Source organism: Bos taurus, chromosome 27 (genome assembly GCF_002263795.3).
Source record: "Bos taurus isolate L1 Dominette 01449 registration number 42190680 breed Hereford chromosome 27, ARS-UCD2.0, whole genome shotgun sequence".
Classification (NCBI taxonomy): Eukaryota; Metazoa; Chordata; class Mammalia; order Artiodactyla; family Bovidae; genus Bos; species Bos taurus.
In genome coordinates, this window is record NC_037354.1 from 15,607,666 (window position 1) to 15,632,182 (window position 24,517).

A 24,517-nucleotide genomic window follows, 5' to 3' on the forward strand; every position below is an offset into this window, starting at 1 on the left:
TGCTGGGGGGTCCCTGGAGGTTGGGGGTTTTCATTTATCCTCAGTGGTCAAAGCAGTTTGTACACTCTCATCAGCAGCATGCAGGGTTCTGGTCGCTCCACACTGGACCGTTTTCTTTTGTGAAGTTAAAATTGTGTCTACTTTTCTGTCATGTCACCTGTCTTCTCCACATTGCTTTGCAGGAGTTGGGTGTGTGGTTTGCATGTAAGTCTCTTGTCGGAGCCTGTGCTGTGGGTTGCCTTTTCAGTCTCTTAATGAGTTCTTTTAATGAGCATAATTCTCAATTTTAGTCCAATCTGTCCTTTTTTTTTCCTTTTTGTGCTTAATGCTTTTTGAGCTCTTTGCCTACTGCATGGTCCTAAAGATAGTCTCCTGATTTCCTCTAAACACTTGTTTTCCTTCAGTCTATGTTTAGAGAATAAGACTGGACAAAGCTATGCTGTCTCCAGTAGCAACCACTATTTATTTTTTCCTTAGCTGGGGCCTCTGTCTTCAGACTATAATTAAGTCACTCACACCATGGGCCGCCGAGTCCTAGTTCTCAGAGGCAGGGGGCATGAACCTTCACCTCATAAAACACTGTTTGCCAATGAAGAGGTAGCTAGAAGTCCTGGGACTTAATAGATGTTGCAGATTCTCAATAGAGGCTATATTATAATCACTTGAATCAGGTGTACAGATCATAGTTACACTAGGTAAATTTTAGCTAGAGTTCCCTTACAGGTGTTAATCAGTTTCTGCTTTTCTCTCATATATTCATTTCTCTCTAAAGATAACATGTATGTGTTGTTATAAATATATAAATTTGTGTGTGTGTGTGTCCATCCGGAAATAAAATAGTTGCATCTTTGAAAAGCTTTCCAAGTTTAATTATGGCAGAAGTGGGATAGAGAATCATTTATGTTTAAGTGCTCTTACAGAAATATAACCAGGCTCTGGGCCCCTCCAGCTGACACTTGCATTTCCTTGCAGCCTCTGCTGTTGGGGAAGGGAGGGTCTCCAGGAAGGGAGGGTTGTTTGGTGCTGCCAGCCTTTCAGCCACCTTTCCAGCTGTGCTTCAGAGACCAGGGCACCCCTGAACTTCTGAGGATGTGGAGAGGGGCCAGGCTTGCCCCTCTTGGGTTGCTGGTGATGGAAATAGGTTCGTGGTCCCCGCCCTGGTGCCAAGAGGAGCATGTGCTCTGCGCTGCCACTAGGTGGCGCGGGTGAGGCGGAGGGCGGGAACCACCTGCCTGAACAGCGCAACAACTTCCCAAGGACGGCTTGTCTTTCCACCAGGACTGTTAGTCAGGAAGTAACTGTTTTAATTTTTTTTCATTTCCTCAAAGACTTTATTTGAAAGTGCTCACTGTTTGATATATTTAGGTAGGTTACACAGCCGACTGAAGTTTCATAATATCATCCCACAAATGGGAAAAGCAAAATGCAAAAGGTTTAGTCTGAAAGGCAGATATTATTAGGTCCACAGGACCTTCTAGAAAAGACGATTTCCACTGAGTGTGTGTTTATGTGAATATTTACATATGGGTCCCTGTGGAGGCAAACTAATAACAGATATTTAGTAACCTAGCTGATTGTTCCTCACACGCAGACGCCTTACTCCAGCCGTCCCCCCAACTACGCTGCACCTGCTTCTGGGGGTGACCCTGCTGTCTGCTCTTCCCGGAATGCCCTGTACACTCGTCCCCTCCTATCCACAGCCTTCCTCCACTCTCCGCCACATGCAGTGACATGTTCTGAGCCCTCGGGGGTAAGGATTGGGACTGGGATTCTGTTCTCAGCATTAAAATGTGATAAAATCCCAATTATACCTTCCCCCATGGACATAGTCTTTGAGAACATGTCTAACTTTTCATACATAATTAATTTATTTTCCTTCATAATAGAATATAACTTAGTCCAAACACTTAACACGTCCTGAATCACTTCCATGTTTATGGTTGTTGTATTATTTGAGGCTTACCATTAGTTACCCGTTCCTATGACTTTATGAAGGAGTGTCAGAGTGTAGATTAGCCAGGAAATCAAGGTGGAAGGAGAATACCTCACTCCTGCTCATCCACGCTCACGTACCGCTGAGCATTTAAGGCTCTGTGAAAGGAATAAACACGCTCAGGGGCCGGGAAGGCAGTAGTGAGTCCAGCGGCCCATGCCCGCAGTCTCCTTCCCACGCCTGAGGCAGAACCTCCAGCCTCAGGCCAGTCTTCTGCAGGACACAGGGAGCTGACCACCGCTGGAATGTGGGGGGCTGGGGGCGGGGTGCCCCTGGGACCCCAATCCCCAGCATGGCAGTATTGGGCATACTCAGAGGGGCTTTTCCAGGGAGGGTCATAGGGTTTATCAGATGTCAACTTGCATCTGAACAAAGATAACGCAAACCTCATGGGACAGCTCCTCTCTTCTCCTCTCCCAGCAGAGAGGGTTCTGCCCTTAGAATTCGAGTTCCATCCCCCAGGGGGTCACCCCATCCGTGGGGCAGGATTTCTCATTGGTTCGTTTATCCCGCAATCCCGAGTCTATGAGTACCAGACACTTGCACATCCTTAGGGTCACATCGTTGACTTTCTGTCTTGCCAGGAGCACCTGCTTTGCACAGAAACGAACCTGACAATGTCCTCCTTTCTTCTCTCCTAAGGCCAGACAAGCACATAGAGAACTTCAAGGAAATTTCCAGTTTAGGGGCCAATAAAAAGTTACATAATTATGTAAGCACGCACCACCTGGGGCGTGTGGCAGCCCAGGGACAGAAAGCTGCCGCCTGGCAGGCAGTTACCACCTTGTGGCAGCACAGAGCTCTTTGCTCAGCTGACGTGCAAAGTCCGCAGGTAGCCATGAAACTGGTTGAATGAGATCCTGGTGTGCTGTGCAAATACGTACCTTGTTCCAACACAGACGAGCGACAGTTAAGTTGACTTTGAAAGGTGGTGGCCCCTGAATCTGCAGGCGGTTTGTAAAGCGAGACTTTTCTGTTGCCCCAAGCCATGAGTTCTCTTGTGGGCCAGTATCTCCCACCAGCAGAATGATAAGGGAGCTCCAGTCAACCTCCCCAGAGTTGTTTGCCATTGAGATCAGTGAGAATCGGGCTAATGCATTTTCTTTCAGGGGGAAAGGATAATGGTTTTAGATTCAGAATTGTGAGGAAAGTACACTTCCTGAGATAGCCAGCTCTTCATCTTGATGTTGGGGGCTCCCAGTGCATAGACGTGTTCCTACCATGTAGGAAGAATTAATCCTCTTTCTCCCACAGAATCTGCTTTCGGATGAAAGACTGTGTCAGAGTGAAGCACTTTATGCCTTTTTGAGCCCTTCTCCTGACTACCTCAAGGTTATTGACGTGCAGGGGAAAAAAGCCAGTTTTTCATTAGCCTCGTTTTTGGAAAGACTCCCTCGCGACTTCTTCTCGCATCAGGAGGTGAGCTGTCTAAAGGTTGTATGTCTTTGAAACGTATTTAAGCGAACGTCTTCTTGCAGGCTGTGTGAAGCAGCAGGTGTTGGTGCAGGCCTGCTGCACGTGGGGACAAAGCAACCCCCTTGAGTTCCCACTGCGGTCGTGTTGGGGGACAGGACGGGTAAGCAGGTAGGTGGGTGGGATGCGGCCGCGGTTCTGCGGAAGCCCCTCTACGGGAGGCGGCCTGGCTGTTCCCCAGGATGGGGACCTTCACTTTGGAGGAGTTGGAGCTGATAATGAGATTCAGGACATAAGGATGTGTTAGGAAACAGTCAGCAGGTCTTGGACTGGGGGATGGCTCCGGGAAGGGGGCTGATGGAAGATGAGGCAGAGGGTAGAAGGAGGGGCAAGGCCCTGCCAGGCTGCGGGGTTCAAGCTTTATCCTCGGGATGGAAAGCTGTGGTGTGTTCCAAAGCCAGATGAACCTGGCAGTGATGTGAGTGGGTGAAGGAGTGAATAGAGGGAGACAGCAGACGTGGGTGATCTCACACCCGGGCTTCAGGCTTCCCTCCAGTGGGCTCCTTACTCGGGCTGCGACTCTCACCTGGCTCTCCAGGAAGTTATCCGAGCCCGTCTCTGAAATCTGGCATCTCTGTAGTTCAGTGAAGGACCCTTCCACCTCTTCATTGGAATTGGTTTAATGAGTTTGGACAGAAGGAAGTGACCGCGGAAGGAGCGTCTGCTGCATCGTGAGCTGGAGCGGAGCTCACAGGGGATGCCATGCCCACCTGCCTCCCCAGCATCTCCCTGCCTCTCTTCACGGCCGCATGTGCTGTGTCCGGTCCGACTTGGCCCCTCACCTCTGCCACCTCCCGTTTATCCCTGAACCTCTCACCATGTCCCCTGTGGCCCAGCCACTGCAGGAATCTGCCCTCTGAAATCTGCCCTCAGGCCGCAGGTCCTCCCTGCTCTCCGCAGCCTCTGGTGGTGGGGGGACTCCTCCTCTGAGACTTCCCGGCTGCTCCTCTGCCGTCCAACCCCGAAGCCCTGGTCCCACAGTGCCAGCTGCTCCCTCTGCAGACAGCAGAATGGACTTCCTCGGCTGTCATCTTCTGGCTGATGTCTGCACCCCTGCCTCCGCTCTGCACCCCACTACAGAAACAGCCGCGTGTTTCCTGGTCACCTCCGCACAGAGCCCAGGGCCTCTCAAAGTCCGGCACCGTGTCATACTCATTTGCACTGGCCTGGTGCCTGGCATATAATGAGTTTTCAACTGAAAGTTGCTGATATGAAGATCAGGAAATGAGACTAGCTGAAATACAGAATAACAGCTTGATTCAGAGCCTTAAAAAAAAATTACTTTAATGATACATGCCTGTAAAACACAGTGAATTTAAAATCACTTAAGCTGAAAAGCCTTTTAAAACCCCAAATGGTTAGACAACTATTTTGTCATCTGCGAATTCACTCCTCATTAATGCAGTGACAGAGGCTTTTCAGAATTGTTTTAGAGCTTGAATAAGGCTTTGGGATCAAGCTTTTCCTTGGGGTTAGATACACTTTGACCTTTTTGGAAAAGGCCTAGAGTTCTGCATGTAGGGAAGTAGAAGGACTGTGTGAGGTTGAACCATGAGGACATCATTCAGAACTGACATTGCAAGAGGGATGGCGCCTGCATCTGTCTTGGGTGAGTGACCTGCTTTCCGTGACTTTTCTGTTCCCCCAGGAGGAGGCAGAGGAGGACAGTGACCTATCAGATTATGGTGATGACGCAGATGGAAGGAAGGATGCCTTGGCTGAACCGTGTTTCATGTTGATTGGGGAGATTTTTGAACTTCGAGGAAGTAAGCCTCTTTGTTACGAGTCAATGGTGTTTTCAGGTTAAGTGGCTATACACACGTGGACACACGTATATTTAACATGCCTTTGTTCCTGAAGCAGACGTATTTATATCCATTCAGCAAATACTTTCACAGGCCAGCCAGACACCAAGGTCGGCTCTTAAGACAGGTTTCATCTCTGTGCTCCTAGAATGCAGGGTCCTGATTACCCTGCACCGTGTTCCTCTGAATACAGAAAGCCGGAATGCTTTGAATTTCTTTTCATGGGACTTAGCACAGCCTCATGGCTTTATCATCAAAAGGTATACAAAAATTGACTTTGCGCAGCAGAGGAAGAGCCACTTGTTAAAGGTGAGTATGTGGCCAGGGACGCAGGGAGGCCAAGTCTGCTTTCAGCCACCTCTCTGCCCCAGAGCAGTGGTCATCCACGGAGGCATGGGGGACTTTTGTCCCCGGTGGACACTGGGTGTGTCTGGAGACATTCCTGGCTTTCACAGCCTGTGGGGTGGCGCTTCAGGCATCTTCTGGGTGGAGGCCAGGGCTGCTGCATCTACACCCCCAGAGCCCTGGGCAGCCCCACAACACAGGGTTCTCCTGACCCGAGTAACAGCAGTACCACGTTGAGAAATCGTCCTCTGAAGGCCCCCGGGGGAGATGGACTTCAAAGAAACGAGCATCAAGAGGATCAGGAGACTGTTCTGCTCAGACCTGCGCGGGCGCCTCTGTCCCAGAGCAGCACTGGGTCAAAGGTCAGACTGCACTGCTCGGCTCTTGTCACTATTCCTGAGTGGGACCCTCTGCCCACACTCACCTTGCTCTGAGTCATGAGGCCAGCATACTCAGGCACACCTGGAGCCTGAGGTGTGCTAGCTAGAGGTGCTGCTGCTGCTAAGTCGCTTCAGTCGTGTCCAACTCTGTGTGACCCCATAGACGGCAGCCCACCAGGCTCCCCCGTCCCTGGGATTCTCCAGGCAAGAACACTGGAGTGGGTTGCCATTTCCTTCTCCAATGCATGAAACTGAAAAGTGAAAGTGCAGTCGCTCAGTCGTGTCTGACTCTTGGCGACCCCATGGACTGCAGCCCACCAGGCTCCTCCGTCCATGGGATTCTCCAGGCAAGAGTACGAGTGGGGTGCCACTGCCTTCTCCAAGCTAGAGGTGCTACAGGTACCTAAAGGCACACCTGAGTGCCTAGAAAAGGAAGCACATGGGAGGAGCCAGGTTTCACAAGGCATATCACGCTGCCAGCCAGTACGTGTTGCCCTGAGAGTGTCCGGGCCTCTGTCCCCTTGGATGAGCATTTCTTCCCTTGGGGCAAAGACAGTGCTGAGAGTTGGTCCTACACAGGAGGTAGGCTGTGTGTAGCTTCTTACTTATATACCCCTTAACATGCCATTTAAAGAATTCTGTGCAGATGAAGAAACTTCCAAGGGCTGTTATAAACTTGAGCACATCTTTGTCTTTTAATCTTCAGTGTCTGTTATAATGCCTCATCTGTGATCCATAGTAGGTGATCAATAAAATGCTTGGGTAGATGAATGAAGAGGCAAGAAAATTTATAGTGCTGGGATTGCTTTGGTCATTTAAGTTTTTCTTTCTCTAATGTGTGTGTTAGTCACTCAGTCGTGTCTGACCCTTTGCGACCCCATGGACTGTAGCCCACCAGGTTCCTCTGTCCATGGAATTCTCCAGGCAAGAATACTAGAGTGGGTTGTCGTGCCCTTCTCCAGGGGATCTTCCTGACCCCGGGATCAAACCTGGATCTCCTGTATGGCAGGCAGATTCTTGACTGACTGAGCCACTGGAGAAGCTCAGTGGTTTCTTTCTTCCTCTAAACCAAATCTAAAATAATCAGCAGACACTTCAGAAACTTATGTTTTAGCTATAACTCCATAGGGGAAACAAAGACATCTCAGAGGTAGAGTCTTCCTTCAGTGAATTTACAGTATAAGGGTTCCCAAAATGTAATTCACATTGAGCAACAGACACAATTAAATTCTAAACTCCAGGCAGAGGTTTATATATAAGGATGTTCATTTGAGCATAATTTTAATAATGAAAATTTGGAACTAAGTCAAACTTCAGAAACAGGTGGTAAATTAAGAACTATCCACATGATGGAGTACTGTCTAAGTATGAAGGATCCTTTCCGATGAAAAAGCTATAGCTGGTCTATATTTTAGGCACTTTGAGATGTTTGCTAATGTTTGTATAGGCAGAACAAACCTGTCCTCCACCCACCGAGAGTCTGACTCTTCCTCAGTGAAATCTGGTCTGTTAAACCGTGACTCCTCCAGAGCTGGTAACAGTGAGAAAGCACCATCTTCGCCTTTGGTCAGTGTGTTCTCTCTGCCACAGGGAGACTGAGAGAGAGGTGGACGTGTCAGAGGCAGTCAGGCCAGGAGTCAGGCCCCAAGTCCTGTCTCCGCGGCGTGCACTTCCTCCTCGTGCCTGCTCAGAAGAATGTTTGGTTTTGCTAGTGACATTTCAGAGGGCAATAAATAGAACATCATTGATAATGAGATGTGATTTATTTGCCATCAGCTAAATCCTAGTGTTGCTGCAGCTGCCATGTGGCTTTGAAGGGATGAGTCCTTGGAAGGAATAATGGGTGTGTGTGTGCGTGTTGGGGGACTAGAGAAGGTTAGGAAAACACAGCAGAGTCAAGGGAATTGGTGGCGGGAGAGAATGTGTAGCAGAGCTATTTTTGGTTCCTGCTCTAGTTCAGTTTATGAAAAGGGACCAGAAATACAGCTGTTTTAAACATTTATGACCAGGCACTCGGCTGTCAGGCATTCTTCCTGGAGCCGCCCGTGTCCTAGACCCTCTCTGGGTGTGGCCACCTCTCTGCTGCCCTAGAAGGTGCACAGGTGATCCTCCCAACAGACACACGCCTCCTGGGTGCTCTGAATTCCATCAAACATGAAGGGCACTTCTGAGGCATGGTTCTGATTCCAAGACAGGACTCTTGCTTGAAGGATTGACATTACTGCACCTGGACACATTTTAAAAGTTAGAAATGACTTGAGAATGTTTTCAAGCCTAGTTCCAAGTCTGTGTTAACTGCTATTGATATTTGTACAGAGGTGTTTGTGAATTTACTCATTTTTTTCTTACTGGTGCAGGAGACCTGAACTCCTGGCTCTATCATAGCCAAGCCATGTGTCAGGAGCTAAACATTTCAGTTCACGGAGGTGAATATATAAAGGGAATATTTGGTTTTGATTATAATTTGCAGGTCAAAAATATCCTCACAGCATTTCCTTGCCTTCTTTTGGTTTATATTCATATTCTACACTTAAAGCAATGTGTCTCCTAATCTAATGCTAATAGTTAAGAGTTTAGGTCTGTAGAAAGCACCCTTCACAAAACTCTTTGACACAAAATATTGACGCAATTCTTTGAGCAAAAAAAAAAAAAAAAAAAGTCTGTGTTAACACTGCCCTTTCCCAGGTGAGGCGCCAGAGGCTGGGAGGAGGGGATGGCGGCCGCCTGCTCCAGGCAGTGGCGCAGGAGTGCTGGGTCCATGGCTCACTCGGGATCCTGGGTCTTCCCAGTTCCCCTTTCTTCCCCCACAGGCATAAAATATATAAAGCCCCTGGTCTACACAGCAGTATTCAAAGGGAGCAGTTAGGTCCAGCAGTTCATAAATATTTCAGAATATTCATCAACATTTGACCACAGATGCTTCTCATTCACAGCACTGTTAGAACATTGGCTTCAAGAAGCCAGACAGAAATCTTCTGTCTGGGTTTGCACCGTCCGCTAGTGGAAAACAAGACGTCAGCAGCCCAAGGACTCATGAAGTTTTTAGTTCCACTCGCTAGCTCAGTTGTTGTTAGGCACTGAAAAGCTGAAAAAAAGAAAAACTGTAGGTTTCATCAGTTGCTAAGTAGAAAATGAAAGCTTATTAGAATTCTCCTGGGTAGCGAAGTTTGCTAACCTGGATGCAAATTCTGGAACTCATCGCCCCTGACTTGGTGTCAGGACTCAGGTTGAATGACATGGTGAGATTTATGTTTTGTGCTGCTGTGAAGACGTCACGACTGTGATAGCCTGTGGTGATGCTTTCCCTCTGATTTATATTTCAGTGTTTAAATGGGTGAGAAGAACGTTGATTGCTCTCGTTCAGGTCACTTTTGGAAGAACCATCAACAAGTAAGTTGCACGAAATTAGTATTTGAATTCATGCCCTACCTTTTGCCTTAACAGTCAGATTACCTCCACAAATGAGGGTCTCTTAGTTTCTCTTTGTATTTCTGATATGATTCTAAGACTGGAGAGGGAAGCAAATTTCTGCAAGACTCTCTCCCCCAGAACACACGGTGCACCAGATGACAGAAGCTGGCGCATGCTCCCGTTGGCTGGCTGATGAGGGTCGGAAGACTGTTCTGTGAAGTTCTCTGTTGACCCTGATGGCTGGTTTTAGTACCGTGGGTGCAGCATTTTTATGTCACATGATGGGGTTCAGTTTAAAGGCTTAGACTTTTGAGCCAAAGGAAAGTAGGATGAGCAGCACATGGCCAGTATTTATTTGAAGGGTCTGAAAACCATACTTTTTTTTTTAGGGTTGAGGTGGCATTAAAATAGTATATTCTCTTGTTAGATGAAACCTGAGTATCCATGAGGGGTGTGTATATCCTGTTACACTGCTATGTAAGCCATATGTGTATTCTAAACTGTAGCACATTATCCATAAAGGTTACATATACTCAGCACTCTTCAACTGTCAGCAACATGACTTTCCCACACAAGAAAAACTGAGACTCAAATGCTAAAATTGAGGGGGAAATCAATTTAACAGCAAAATACATTTAAGATGATTATCAGATATTTTTCAAAGTGAAAAATTTAGTTGTCAAATGTGTGTACAAGGCTAAAGTGATAGTTTTATTACACAAATATTATAAATTTTGTGGGAAACATAATAAAGAACACTTTATATTTTTATTCATTTGCAAATAGAATATATTTCCTTTGTGGTGATAAACCAGAATTTACTTCTGTTTAAGATTTTTTTTAATGGTGTTAGTTACTTGTTTGGTTGACTCAGTATCGTGGGCTTTTGTTTTAAACAGAAAAATGCCCTGTTTAACTTACAGTTTCAGTCTGATGAAGGCCTTGGATAAAGTTTTCAGAATGGCCCCATTTTTCTCAGAACTCCAGACTTGCACATTTCTAGTTTCAGAAAGTCACGTATACATTCCTTGCTTCGATTTATGATGTTGGCTCTTAATGCTAAGATGAGCAGCCGTGGGTTGACAGCAGTGAACACATTAGGCAGTGGTTTTCCTGGCCGGGGGAGGGGCACCGGGTAGGCATCTCCAGGCTGCTGGCTCAGGGGGCTTGTCCTCAGGTAGAGAAGTGGCGGAGCACCCCGCCCTCTGCTCTTCTGCCTCAGGCAGACAATGCCACACCATGAAGTTTGGCAGCAGCTCCCTGTGCCTCCTGCCTGGTACTGACTGTCATTTCACGTTCCAGAATGGCTTCAGAAGCTTCCTATGGTTTTGGCTAATACAAAGTCAGACTTGAATTGATAGAAGATATGTAGGAGATGGCCTTTGGGAAAAGCCACTCACCTAATTCTAAGTTGCGAATTGAAATTTTCATTCTTCATTTCTTCATGCAGTGCCCACTCAGTGGGTAACCTAAAGACTCCAGGCAAGACAAACTGTTTTGTGATGTAGATTTTATTAGGCAGGTCAGCAGGTTCTCTCCTAAAGCAGAAGTCCCACTGAATTAATAAAATTATTTGATTTAGTCTAAGCAGTACTGGGAAGTGTCTTAGGAGACATGCAGTTACAGGATTACCACGGTTCTGACTCATAGTGGACTCTGGACTTCACTGGTGACTGGGTTACTCTGTGCACAGTGCTGGGCTTGAAACATCTATTTCAGATACTGTTCCTGAAAACCAGACATCGTCCCTTTAAAAATCTGGTTGGGATGTCAGATTCTTAAAGGGCTGTTTGATTATTTGTAAATTCAGTTTGAAGTCTCAGGCCTTCCTGGTGCTAAGAGTGGAAGGTGATTCTGCTCCCCTTTCCTGCAGAGACCTCCCGCCACCCTCAGGACTGCTCCTCCCGTGAGCTCTGCTGGTAGCAGAGCTTGACAGCAGCAATCCTGTGGGTGGTTGGAACTGGACTGCTGAAGTCGGCGTTATGCAAGACCTGAGTGACCGGGCATAAAAGCCACTTATAACTCTGCGGGTCAGGGTCTGTCGGTCTTTATTCCTGTGGGAGGTTGGAGTGGCTGGGCGGCAGTGTATCCTCTCAGAGTGCTCCCTTTTGTGGGGAAAGGGGTATCTTCTCCCTTCTTTGCCTCGTGAGCCTGTGAGATGCTTCCCGGGTTGGAGAACTCCGCCCAGCACCCCCTTCCACAGCAGCCCCAAGGGACGACCAGTGAAAAAGCTTGCTTCTCCCCGGGACTGCCAGAGCTCAGGAAGGTCTTCAGGCCATTTTTCGCTGTCTTTACATGGATGGATGTTTTCAGCTTGCAACACTTTATGGAGAAATTAGTATGTTAAGTACCGTGCACAGTTAGAGTAGTTGCCAACTTCAAATGAATCCATCTCCTCTCAGTTATTGCCTTTCAAAATTGAAAGACACCGTGTGGCAAACATTTAGAGAAGTCAGTAACAGTGGAAATGTGAGCTGCAGGAATGAATGGCCATCAGTGTTACCAAAATGAAAAATAACTTTCAGAGTCAGTGTTTAAAAATCCAATTCCTAGTTTATTCATCAAACGCCTAGATCACACTGTATCTTAACCTACCCACTGATAAATGCCTTTTGAGAAAGAGAGAATACAATTTTTAAAAACCTCATCTGAGACGTAGTTTTCTCTTAAAAGACAAATTCGGGACACAGTGAACTGGATTTTCAGTGAGCAAATGTTGGTTTACTACATCAACCTTTTCCGGGATGCTTTTTGGCCCAATGGGAAGCCGGCACCGCCAAACACAATCCCACGCCAAGAACAAAGCCGCGCGCGCAGCCAGGAAACAAAGCAGAGAGCCCAGCAGAAGCTGCTCGAGAACATTCCAGGTGAGGCCTGGGTTCTGCTCCTGAAAGTCGGACAGAAAGGGAGTGTCGTCAGCCCCACTAAGGCATCTGCCACTTAGGAAACATTATTTACAGTGAAAAAAAGTGATCATACTTTTTTCTTTGAAATCATGTCTTGTCCCTTGCTAAGAAATTATACTGAAGAGTCCCCAAAAGAACAGTACTGGTTATAATTTCACTAGAACAATGTTTTAGATAACAGAATTTTATACTTTAAAACCCCCTGTTTTGAGAGCTATGGTTTTAATTGGGGTATTAAAATTATAGTCTGTATAAATGCCTGTCAAAAAACTATTTTTTCCTGAAACACTGGCAAGAACCTGCCCCTCACGTTCCTCAGCGCCTTTATGTGCTGGGTGCGCAGGGCAGGGCCTCACTGGAGGTCTGTGCACGGTGCACTTGTATCAGTAGCAGCTTGGAATATAAACTTAATTTTTCAGATATGCTTCAGAGCCTTGTTGGACAGCAAAATGCCCGTTATGGTATAATAAAAATATTCAATGCACTTCAAGAAAAGAGAGCCAATAAGCACCTGCTATACGTGAGTAAAGCCTCCCAGAGGATTCACTGTTTCTTCAGTTGTACATTTCTGTTCACATATGGGGGTAGATTTTAATTCTTTATACTCGTAATCATTTTTATTACTTATAACTGAACCCATTTTCTCTGCTTTATTTTTGTCTGTTCAATTTGCTTTAAGAAAAAAAAAAAACCACTCCCAGTGGATGCCACCTCCTCTTCCCAGCCTGCTGTTGTTTCTCTCTTGTGCTGTAACATCTCTGCCTGACTGCTTTGCTTTGTTATTTCAACAAAGCAAACTGTTTCCTAGCTGTCTGTCTTATAATAGTGAGCAATATTAAATACCCTGATGGTCTGATGGTGGTTAATGGACCATGAAAGAAATCAATCTGAATGGAGTTTATAGAATATGGATTCCTTTGGAGAGCAACTTGTTCACCGAGGAGCATCTCAGGCTTTAAATTTTAGTCTTAGATGTAGATATCTGAATAAATCTTCAGAGAAAAAGACTTTTTCTTTCTTTCTTTGTTGGTTCAGGTGCTGATGGAACTGCTGCTAACTGAATTGTGTCCTGAGCTGAGAACTCATTTAGATCAACTTAAAGCTTGTCAGGTTTGAGACTGCACAAATAAACCACCAGAGAAATGTCTGTACTAATAGACATGAAACATTTTCCTCTTTTCCACAGAGGGCTTGACTGAGACCCACACTGAACTTCTAGTTACCTCCCTCTAGTTTTATGTGAATGAAGCAGAATTGGGGAGGAAACTTGATGCTGTATATTAGGCAACAGAAAAAAAAAAAAAAAACACTTGTTAATTATTTTTATTTTAATATAAATCCTTTAAAGGACAACATACTGTTTGAAATATAAATGTTGATATGTGATAAGAACCTAGGAAATATTTTAAATATTTATGAAGTTTTGTTTTAAATGAAGAACTCTGAACATTGTACAGTTAATCTCCTCGCTGAGGACTCTGAACATTCCTCTGTTTGTGTGTACTGAATATTGTTGTGCAATGCTTTGTGTGAAGTTATTGTGAAAATTTTCCTGTCTTTATTTTTACCAAAGATTTCCCATAGTTTGAAGCATTTGAAGCAATAAATTATAAAAATGAATCAGAGCTCTGATGTTTAAGATGCTTGTATCTTTCTCTCAAAAAATAATTTGAAACACTGAAGGCAGTTCAGATATATATCAAGTGCCTTGTTTGCAGAAAATGTTGTGCATGTGAGTTCTTCTGTAAGGAGGTATAAAGGCTGTGCCATTCTCCCAGAATGAATGTGAAAAATATGATTTTTAGTTGAGTGAGAAGAGCCAAATGGGTGCTTAAAAAGCTGTATTCGGCATGTGGGATGGGAGCTAAATTTTGAAAGACAGGCAGGAATGAGATGGGGAAACAAAGAGGAGGGAAGTTACTTCGTGCTGCTCATGACTTGACTGTGTCATCAAGTCTTGGGGACTAGGACGGGCATCAGGTGTACAGACGTTGCTTTGTTTTCAGTAGTAGGGCATGGACAAGGGACTTAATTTTCCTGGGTTTTACCATTTATTATGCAGTGATAAGGAAACACTTCCCCTTTCTACCCTCCAGGAATACTGAAAGAAACTAATTAAGCAGAAATTCAGTTTGAAATCCATGAAAGAAAAATACTATGTAAATGTCTATTAAAATGGTATTGATTATATCATTGTTAGAGCATACCTGCCAAGTTCTTGATATAAAACATAAGTTCTGAAAGAGAAATGATTAAAAATTAGTAAAGCAAATTTTATCTCTGAGATTCTGTTAGCTACAGCTCTTTGATGCTTTTCTCAAACCAAGATATTGTACTTCGGAATGATCATTCACAGCGACATAGAAAAGACATTCAGAGAAGAGAAGCAGAGTGAGGTCAGAAAGCCCAGGAACTTCACAGCAATTACTCTAAGTGCCCATCTTCTGTAATTAAACCAGAGCTGTTATGACTTCTCAATCTTAAGTCTTACCTCTTCGTAAGTTATCACCTATAAGGACTTAACTGAAGTTTTGATTTTTGTTTTTTTGTAAACAGTTAATGATCTTGAAGCTTTACCTCCCTTAAAGACTGACTCCAGTCACAGGTCAAGGTATGCATCATGGCTGGTGGCAGTGGTAGTAATAGTTTTCAGGGGCTCACTTGTGCTAGACGTGCCAGCCTTATGGTAACTACAGTAAACTGTGATTTTAACTTCTGTGTTGGATTCACTTAGGACATGCAAGCATAGCATATCACAAAATATGACATGTCACATTCCTACCCTTAGGATTTCTCAGACCTGTGTTCTAATGGCCATTAAAGTGGTCTTCACTTTGGAGACTGAAGAGTGACCTATTAAAAAGTGCGATTAAAGTCCCCATACACAGCTTTATTGCATTTCTGTTTTAAGATTCTTAAAGGCTCAAGGAAATGGACTGGGTGTGGAGAAGAAAATACCAGTTGGGAATATGGATCTTCATAAACTGAAGGAATGTTCTATGGATGCTATTAAGAAAACAAGAGCAAAGCAAGTGGGTTTGTATTGTAGAATGCTTTAAGTTAGGTTTTTATGAAATCTTGTAGTGGGCTAGAGAAATGGAAAAGTTGTTCCTGGGGAAGAACAGAGTCTTCAGTAGAGAGCCAAAAAGCAAAGGACTGGTTTTCAGGGATGGTTTAAGTTTCTACTCTAAGAGATTTAAGGAGAAGTATATGGCCTAAAGTTTGTTGAAATTTCTTCCCTTTAGTTATCTAAGTTATCTAAGACAAAATGAAGTTCAAGTAATACAGACAAACCAGAACATGAAACAAAAGCAGGTAGTTTTGTGCCATTTAATACTTCGTTAGTGACCAGCACCTACATATTAATTGTATTTTACCAGTGCTATGATCGGAGAAGGCAATGGCACCCCACTCCAGTACTCCTGCCTGGAAAATCCATGGACGGAGGAGCCTGGTGGGCTATAGTCCATGGGGTCGCTAAGAGTCGGACACGACTGAGTGACTTTACTTTCACTTTTCTCTTTCATGCATTAGAGAAGGAAATGGCAACCCACTCCAGTGTTCTTGCCTGGAGAATCCCAGGGATGGCGGAGCCTGGTGGGCTGCCGTCTATGGGGTCACACAGAGTCGGACACGACTGAAGCAACTTAGCAGCAGCAGCAGCAGTGCTAAGATGCGGATAAGGCGATGGCACCCCACTCCAGTACTCTTGCCTGGAAAATCCCATGGACGGAGGAGCCTGGTAGGCTGCAGTCCATGGGGTTGCTAAGAGTCGGACACGACTGAGCAACTTCACTTTCATGCATTGGAGAAGGAAATGGCAACCCACTCCAGTGTTCTTGCCTGGAGAATCCCAGGGACGGGGAAGCCTGATGGGCTGCCGTCTATGGGGTCACACAGAGTCGGACACAACTGAAATGACTTAGCAGTGCTGAGTTCTTATAAATCACTTTAGAAAGGATGGGTGTGATTTATAAAATAAAGCCAAAACATTTACAAAGAAGGTGTCATTTGGGTATCTTAAACAATACTTTCAATATTTATTTTACAGATGTGTATTTCCTTTAAAATCTTTTGGGTATCGATTCTATTTTTTCTGTCGGCTTTTGCCTTTGTAGATGTAATGGATAAGGAAAGTCTCTTGTAATGGATAAGGAAAGTCTCTTGCTGATTTAACAATTTCTAGGTCTTACACTGGTAGATGATTTGAGATTTTATCTTCGAAATACACTGAGGGTTTTAAAATATAGACAAGGATTTGAAGTTCAAAGAGACATCTTGTTTCAATATAGTAGTTTTACTCACTAAGATGTTTAAGGGAAGATATAGAGAGGCAAAATTGTAAGCAGTTTCTTAAACCCACTTATTTTCAAATTTAGATTTCAAGTTTTTCCTTTCAATTTGGAATTTTTAAAGTTTTGGATGACTGAATAAAATTATTAAAAACTCACAAAAGTAAAGATTAAAGAAATTTAAAGAATTAAACTTTGTCATTTTTTTGGTAAGTTTGTAGCACTTATACTATTAAAGCTAAGACTGCATCAAGTATTTCAGGACACTATATAAGAATGGAAAAAAACACTGGCTCTACAGAATAGTTTTCAATACCTGACACAATCTGGGCCACTCTCTAGACTAAGACTTGGATCTCTGAGGACTCTTCCTGCAATTTGATCTTGTTAGCTAGGTTTCAATTTGTATTATACAAATTCAAGAATGAAGGTATCATGCCATCATGATATCATTAAAATACCCAGGTTACCATGCCACCATTAAAATACCATGCCACCATTAAAATACCCAGGTTAATCTAATGTGCGAGGCAGAAAACATAGCTGTTATAAAAATTATAAAAATACATACATTCTAAGCTGTTAGAATCGATGATCTTTGTTGAAGTGCATTGTGATCTAAATTCTTTGATGAATAAGTAAAGTGTGAAGTTCATCTGCCAATGCAGGATTCAGACGACAAGCCTTCAAATTCAAAGAAAGTTATTTAGACATATTTTGGACTGTTAAACCTTTTGTTTTTAAGAAGAGTACAGTGATTTAAGGGAATTTTGTAATTAAGATACATTTCTACTCTAATTGCTTAATTAGGGGAATTCAAGTTAACCTACGTAAAATAGATCATACTAAAAATAACCATGCTATTATCATTTGGGGGAGAGAGAATTTTCAGTGCCCTAGTCTGCTGAAGACCACCACTGAAGCCCAAGTCCTTTTTCTTGGAGTAAAATACTTAGAATTTCCCTTATTGTGCCTCATCTGACGTGATTCCAGACCCTTCACGGGTATACTTTTAAAATGCAGAAAAGTTAGAGGAAGTATCTCCCATAAAATCCAGTGACCAAAACTGAGTGATGGGTCTGTATTATGTCCCAACCTAAGGAAAACAGTTTTACAGTTGTACCTGTTTATTACGCTGTTTTGTTTAGGATGAACATGTATCACATTTCTGGATATTTCTCACCCAGAGTTCTCTTTGCTTATGTCTACTTGGAAAGGATACCTAGTACAGAATCTAAAACTGACTTGGTTTGGAAACTGGTAAAATAAAAGAATGTTTAGATTTTAAAAAAGACAGCTGCTACTCATACTGATAAGATGGTGTAATGGTAGATACCTCAAAGGTTAGTTGTATTTTTGTACCATATTCTGATATTTGTGTTGATATGGGTTTAATACTGTGGACATTTAATTTCCAACAAAGTAATTTAGGGTTCCAAACTTGGTGACACATTGCAACCTCCTGGGGAACTTAAATCTGCCCGTGTCCATTCTAGGACATGAAACTGTTCTGAAATAAGTTCTAGGTTTTGGAATTCTTAAGAGATCCCCATGTGATTTTAACATGCAAATAATTTTGAGAACCACTGCTATACCATAATCAGATTTTTAGGCAGGGGACTTAGAAAATTCTTCTTTGTTCCCCTGCTCCAACTGAACAATTTGTGTATTATATAAATTTTTATGATCTAATTCCAATTTGGACTTATGGATGTCAGGTGTGCAATTTTTTGCTTTCTTTTTATTAAAAAATGAATTTGCAGTTACTATTCATAATGACTGCCTTTCTCACTTCCTCTACAGTTTTTAACAGTTGTGTTTAGATGTGAAATCTATTCGGTAGAAATAAACTGATCACATAGATTAAAACATGAAAAGGCTTATTTTAACTAGCTGTAGTAGATGTCATGCATAAAGAAACCTTAATGAAATGTACTCTAATGTATACAGAAGGAAATAGAGATTCACACTTTTTCTGGGTGAACTAAGGCATACTTGTTCAGGCTTTAAGGTCTTAGTGCTGAGCCTTAGGCTGCAGATAGTGAAATAGAATAATTTGCATCAAAAATAGAAATTTTACCATCTGAGCTTAATTATGTTAAAAAGAATGAGAAAACTGTCTGCAAACAAGCTGCATGTCTAACAACTTCTGGGTAGACAGAGGTTATCTGCATAGTAAGTAAGAAAAAAACACTACTTTATAAAATGTTCAAGTCTCAACTAAAAACCTAGAAATTCTAATTGAGTCCATTTATGTTTGCGATAGGGCTTACTTTAGAATAATAGCGTTTGGCTGTCGCCTCATCCTTTGTGACCCCCAAGCCGAGCTGCAGACACCGCGCGTGGTAGAAAGAGGCCATGGCCATGCCTCTGCTGATGAATTCCGGGAGACAGTCCGTGACCTGGGCTATCATGGGGATGTCGTGAACCTCATCATAGTCAGCGATCCTGCAACACCCAGTTGTCAGATTTAAAAACACTATCACTTACGGTTTACATTTTTATAAACACATCCAGAAATTCTCCTTGTGCCCCAAGTGGTTTCCCTAGCATTTCTACAAGTTTTAGAACTGAATTGTTTGCTGTGTGGGGAAGGGTAAATACAGTCAACTAACACAAGTGGAAGAGGAACTAACCACAGTGGTTACTTGACAGCCCCTCTAGGATTATGCTTGTCAGGCTTAATAACCACTAGAAAACATTAAGTTTAAAATATTACTACCAAAACTCTTACCACTTTGCAGATTTAAACAATGGAGAGAAAAGCAGTCTTCTATCTCTCTGGGTATTTAAACATCAACCTTGAATTTGGACTTCAGTCACAGAGGACCAGAAAACACATTGAGAAACTTGCACATCTATGTTAGTGGGCAATAAAAAGTCATTCTTTATAACCCAGATACAGAGATGGACAATTATATGGAAGAGTCCATTCCATGTCAGCTGTGATACTGTAGGAAACAGGAACATGGACAATAATGGAAAGTTCCAAAGATTTTTAAAGGACTATTTGAAGTCTTAGTTTTACTCAGATGGGCACTTGGGAGATTTGGGACACTGGAGACCACACTGTCAAGTGGCCTGCTGCCTGGAGCCCATGATTCTGGGGAGGTGAGGGCAAAAGGCGTTCCTTCATCCTCCAGTGTAGATGTCCACTTCACACTGGGTGCCTGTGGGCTCTATGGGAGGGCGTGTAGGGAGGGCGATGTCAGCATGGCCTTACAGCCATTCTAGAGGACACCACGGTCTCTTTCTCCTGGCATGTTGCATTTGTGCATTGTGGATAAAGGTGGCAAAGTACACGGCCTCAGAACAAATTTCCATATCCTTTATGTTAGTGTTGAGTCTTTTAACCTTTCTCATTTGCTGTCCTCATCAAGCTACAGTGTAACTGTGCAGTTACAGAACCTGTGTCTGAGGGTGTAGGAAGAAAAAATATTTCTCATGTGCCAAGCTATGTTACATGCTTTATATTCACTATTATTTTTAATCAAGAAGAAAATACTTCTGCAAGATTGCAAAAGAACAGTCAGTGCCCTCAGAAGTAAAATTTGCTTAAGATCACTTAGCCGGCATATAAAGCAAAGAGCATTGAAATCATGCAGATTGATGGCACAGATGTTTCATCAATCACTATCTGATACAGTAGCCCTGGGCTGTGTGTGTCTGTTTAAATTAAAATCCATTGAAAGTTACAAGTTCAGTCCTCAGTTGCACTGGCCACTTTGCAAGTGCCAACAGCCATCATTTCCAATACTCCAGTGAGTTCTACTAAACAGACCAGGCACAGAACATCTAGTAAGTTTTTGTAAATACTTTTATCCAGTTACTCACCTTTTGGAAAATGCAACACACTTTGTAAAGAACTTCATCTTATAGTAATATTCCACGAGATTCCCTTGAGCATAGACATTGCCACGCTCCGCTGCTTCCCTCAGGCAGTGCAGGGCAGCCTCAGTGTCTTGGCGGATACCTTGTCCGTAGAAGTACATGAGCCCCAGGGCACCCTGGGACTCCAGGTTTCCATTGCCACAAGCTTCTGAATGCCAATAAAATGCCTAAGAAAAAGCACAATTCCATAGTATTCACCAGGTAGAATTTAATTCATCTCTAGGACACAGCTCCCGCCTCTTGAACACAGGTCAGGCTGGCACCAGTTTCACAGGCCTCAGAGAGGGTGCTGAGGGAGGCTCCCCTGTTGTCTCCCCACAGTGCAGGCCAGGTCATTGGCTTGAGCTCAGCTATTCAGGTTTTGGGATTTTCAAGTTTTCCAGAGGAAGCACAGAGAAAGTGGGAAACAGGAACCAAGTGTCTGAAAGGCTTTGTGAAGCGGCACAGCAAGGAGACCAGCTGATGATGTTAGATGGTGGCCATCTCTCAGGCCCACTTGGAGCTCTGATAGGATCAAAGACAACCAAGGATACACACCTGCATGAGGTCCAAGCACATCCGCCCTGTGAGTCTGAGTTCACAGGGATTTCCAGGTAGCTGTTCACCTTTCTGCCAAGGATCTAGGGGGGCGGGGGTGCAGGGAGCGGGTGCTGGTGGTTACGTGCCTCCTACAAGCTTGCCTTGAACGCCTCATTTCCTCCTCCCTACAAGATTTCTTGGAAACAGCTTCCATCGCTGATGATTAAGAGACTGTACTAACTCACCCTCCTCTTTTACCTTTATGGTAGAGTATTTTGTAGGTGTGTTTTCCACAGCACACAAAGTGCTCACATCTGTGGTCTCCTTTGGTAGGAGGCAGCATTCATAGTTGAGGAAAGGGCGAGATGAGCTTGGAGATCCTAATATGTAAGTTTCCTTTACATTTTAAAGAATTATGAGCTATACAGGACTACATACTTACTCCTCACCATCCTCCATTCACAGAAGGAATAGTGAACCAAATATTAATCTACACATGATGCTAGTTTATCAAATGGACCACTGTTACCTTCTCAAGCTCTTTGGGCTCCTTTGTTGAGTAATACAATCCTAGGATACTCTGAGCCTTCACACTAGCTTTTGGGTTCCCATTGTCTGCCGCAAAAAGCCACAGTCTAGAAGAGAAGGAGAAGGTGAGTTATTCTTTGTTTAGAACATTTGATGAAAACAAAATCTTGTTCTTAGGCCAGATTACCTTTCAGCTTCCTTGTCTGATCGTTTAACACCTTTTCCTTCGTAATAAGCTCTTCCAAGGTTGTAAGCTGCTGCAAATTTTAAGTGTCTTGCTTTGGGGCATGGAGAATCAACAATTTTCTTCATATATTCCACTCCTTTTTCCTTCCACAAAAGAAAAGAACAAGACAGAAAGTCCCAGTTCAGTTTTACCCAAATCCCAGTTTAGTTTTACCCAAACTAAGTTTTCTGATAATGTCACGAAGCGTTCATGCTCTGACATGATGTAGTCTCAAGTCTGTACCTAACAGTATGGTTGTCCCGGAGTCTGCAGGGCTAAAGATAAATAAAAGTCCATCTCCCAAGTCAGCGTTCCTAGGAGCTCTGGGATGTAAGGCATTTCTCCCATATTACAGCTTCCACAATTGCATCACCTCTCAGTATGAGTGCCTTTGTCTCTTCTCATGGTCCTTATTTTGAATCAGCACAGTTCTTAGAACTTGTCAAAGTGTAAGAATAACCAGACACTCAAAATTTTAACCCTTACAGGATGCCTGTGAGCCCTAAACCCTGTCTTCTTTCTTTAAGCACACTTTCCCTAGCTGTGCTCAGTGATAAATTTATATCTTACTACACTCATCTTCATATGATGTCTGTGTAGTCATAAAACACAGAAGACATCCTAACTGCTAATAAAAGGTTTGCCCTGCCTCCGAAAACCCAGACACGAACTGTTTACCAAACCAGGTTCCTCCTGCCCAATGCCCAGCAAGCCAAAACACTGAGACACCAAGGTTTGCAGCAAAGAGGGTTTACAAGGCAGCCAAGTAGATGGGAAAACAAATCTCAAATTCTACCCCCTGCAAGGCAAGGGGTCTGGGGTATTTATGGGATGAAGAAAGCAGCCATTGGAAGCATGTGGAGCAGGGGGAAAGTGACTGGGAAAAGGTGTGGGAGTCTTCTGTTCTGTGCAGGTGTACCTAAGCCGGAGGGCTCTGCATGTTCAAAAAGTCACCAAGCAATGGACACTTGTGCATGCCCAGATGAAGGGCCAATGGTTCCACCCCGTCTGAACCAGCTCAGCTCGAAGTAGACATGCCTGACTCCAGGTTCCTAAAAGGAGCTTGGGCAAGCATCTTGTTTAGGCTACATGCTGCCTGGGAGACATACCACTCTTAAAAGCACCTGGATTAGTGAAAGCAATCAAAATGGATTTGAACGTGGGTTTCTGTCCCCACCTTACCTTTTGACCATTTCTCACTCTTGAGGAATGGGGGCAAGGACAGCTCTGGCTAATTCCTGCTGATAAGGCCTAACATGGGCTTGAATCAATCTCTTAAGCACTTATTTGAGAATATGTTCCTGGTTTCAAGTGAGCATCTTTTTTAATGTGGATGATTTTTAAAGTCTTTATTGAATTTGTTATGACATTGCTTCCATTTTATGCTTTGGTTTTTTGGCTGGGAGGCATGTGGGGTCTTAGCTCCCCAACCAGGAATCAGACCCGCACCCCCAACACTGGGAGGAGAAATCTCAACTGGATCACCAGGCAAGTCCCTCAAGTTAACATTGTGATCCCAAACAAATACCACTTAGGCACCAGCTGTCAGGGTATTCACAGGCCCAACACTGGTAATAAAAATTGTAGATAAATATGTACCAGGTTGGGAGCGGGGACAACTATGTACCCTCTGAGGGCACACAGAATACCAGACATATTAAAACTTAAGACTCTCAAAAAAAAAAAAACAAAAAAAAACCTTAAGACTCTCATCCTTGGGGATTTTACTTTACTGTGAGCCAGGGATCTCTGTCTTATAATACTTTTTACCTATTTGAGTGTCTTGATCATTATCAGTTGACGGAAACACTCAGATAATATGCAAGGGACACAGGCTGGGAAAGTTAAGTGTGGTTTCTGAAATATCTTCGCCAAACAGAACCTTAGCAAGGGGAGATGCCAAAGGTTTGGTTTTGTTTTTTTATTCTGAGGACAGGAGGAGAAGACCAAATTTTCACTTAGTCAAGAAAATACAAAGGACAGGAAATTTACTGATTAGCCTAATTCAACAGTCACACCTGAAGTCACAGTGAAGTTAGGGATGGTCAACAATTAATGACAGGCACAACTAAGGGGTCAGCATGATCAAATACAGAAGGTTTTGGATGACAGCCAAAAGGTAGAGAAATTACCTACTTTTGCCAAAGACTGAAAAATTCTGATCACTGAACTGTCCTTCCAAGCCTGGGAGGTTATAAACAAAGAGAAAGCGGAACAAAAAACAATCTGATAACTAATGAGTTATTTAAATTGCTCTCTGAATTTTACTTTCTCAAGCCCACCACCACAGCAACCCCATTCACCTTTCTTTCCCATGGCTTCTTCCTCAATAGAAACTTAAGATCTGTGGGGGGTTCACTGGCCCACTGGGAGCAGCTGGGGTTGATATTCCTCCTGAGTGTGGTTTCCCTCTCCTGGCCAGTTCCTCATAAGGTCCCGTTTGTTGAAGATGAAACTGGGCTTCAGAATGTTTATTCTCCACAACTTCAGTCTAGAGGTTCATTATCTCCTCCTCTAAGAACTTAAAGGGGTTTTGCTGTGCATCCAAAGCTGAGGACCCAAATATGCAGAAGCCGGCCACTCCCAGAGATTCCTGCAGCAGTCTCTTGGTGGGGGCTGCAGCTCTGCCTAGAGCTCCTCTTCTGTCAGAGGGCAAGTCTCTGTCCTTGTGAGAGTTCAAAACCCAAATATTTACCAGAGGGCTGAGAACTCTGCTTTTTCTTGGATACCTGATAGCCTCGTTCAACC

At 43.7% G+C, this 24,517-nt stretch overlaps 2 protein-coding genes across 7 annotated transcripts in view; one reads left to right on the forward strand and one right to left on the reverse strand.

Moving 5' to 3' along the window:
* Positions 1–13,938, forward strand: part of SNX25 (sorting nexin 25) — a 91,991-nt gene extending 78,053 nt beyond the window's left edge. For 2 of the 5 annotated variants that reach the window (XM_024986289.2, XM_059882243.1), the window contains exons 14-21: positions 3,248–3,412; positions 5,115–5,232; positions 5,420–5,580; positions 5,840–5,978; positions 9,320–9,386; positions 12,081–12,274; positions 12,733–12,833; positions 13,349–13,938. In XM_024986289.2, coding sequence (XP_024842057.2) covers positions 3,248–3,412; positions 5,115–5,232; positions 5,420–5,580; positions 5,840–5,978; positions 9,320–9,386; positions 12,081–12,274; positions 12,733–12,833; positions 13,349–13,429 — 1,026 coding nt within the window. In that variant the 3' untranslated portion in view covers positions 13,430–13,938. 5 annotated transcript variants of the gene reach the window in all.
* Positions 11,941–24,517, reverse strand: part of LRP2BP (LRP2 binding protein) — a 31,587-nt gene continuing 19,010 nt past the window's right edge. For both annotated transcript variants that reach the window (XM_024986428.2, XM_024986431.2), the window contains exons 5-11: positions 21,731–21,873; positions 21,545–21,650; positions 20,440–20,663; positions 18,879–19,053; positions 17,177–17,289; positions 14,521–14,550; positions 11,941–12,294 (exon numbers count right to left, since the gene is read on the reverse strand). In XM_024986428.2, coding sequence (XP_024842196.1) covers positions 17,224–17,289; positions 18,879–19,053; positions 20,440–20,663; positions 21,545–21,650; positions 21,731–21,873 — 714 coding nt within the window. In that variant the 3' untranslated portion in view covers positions 11,941–12,294; positions 14,521–14,550; positions 17,177–17,223. The remainder of the gene's footprint in view (positions 12,295–14,520; positions 14,551–17,176; positions 17,290–18,878; positions 19,054–20,439; positions 20,664–21,544; positions 21,651–21,730; positions 21,874–24,517) is intronic.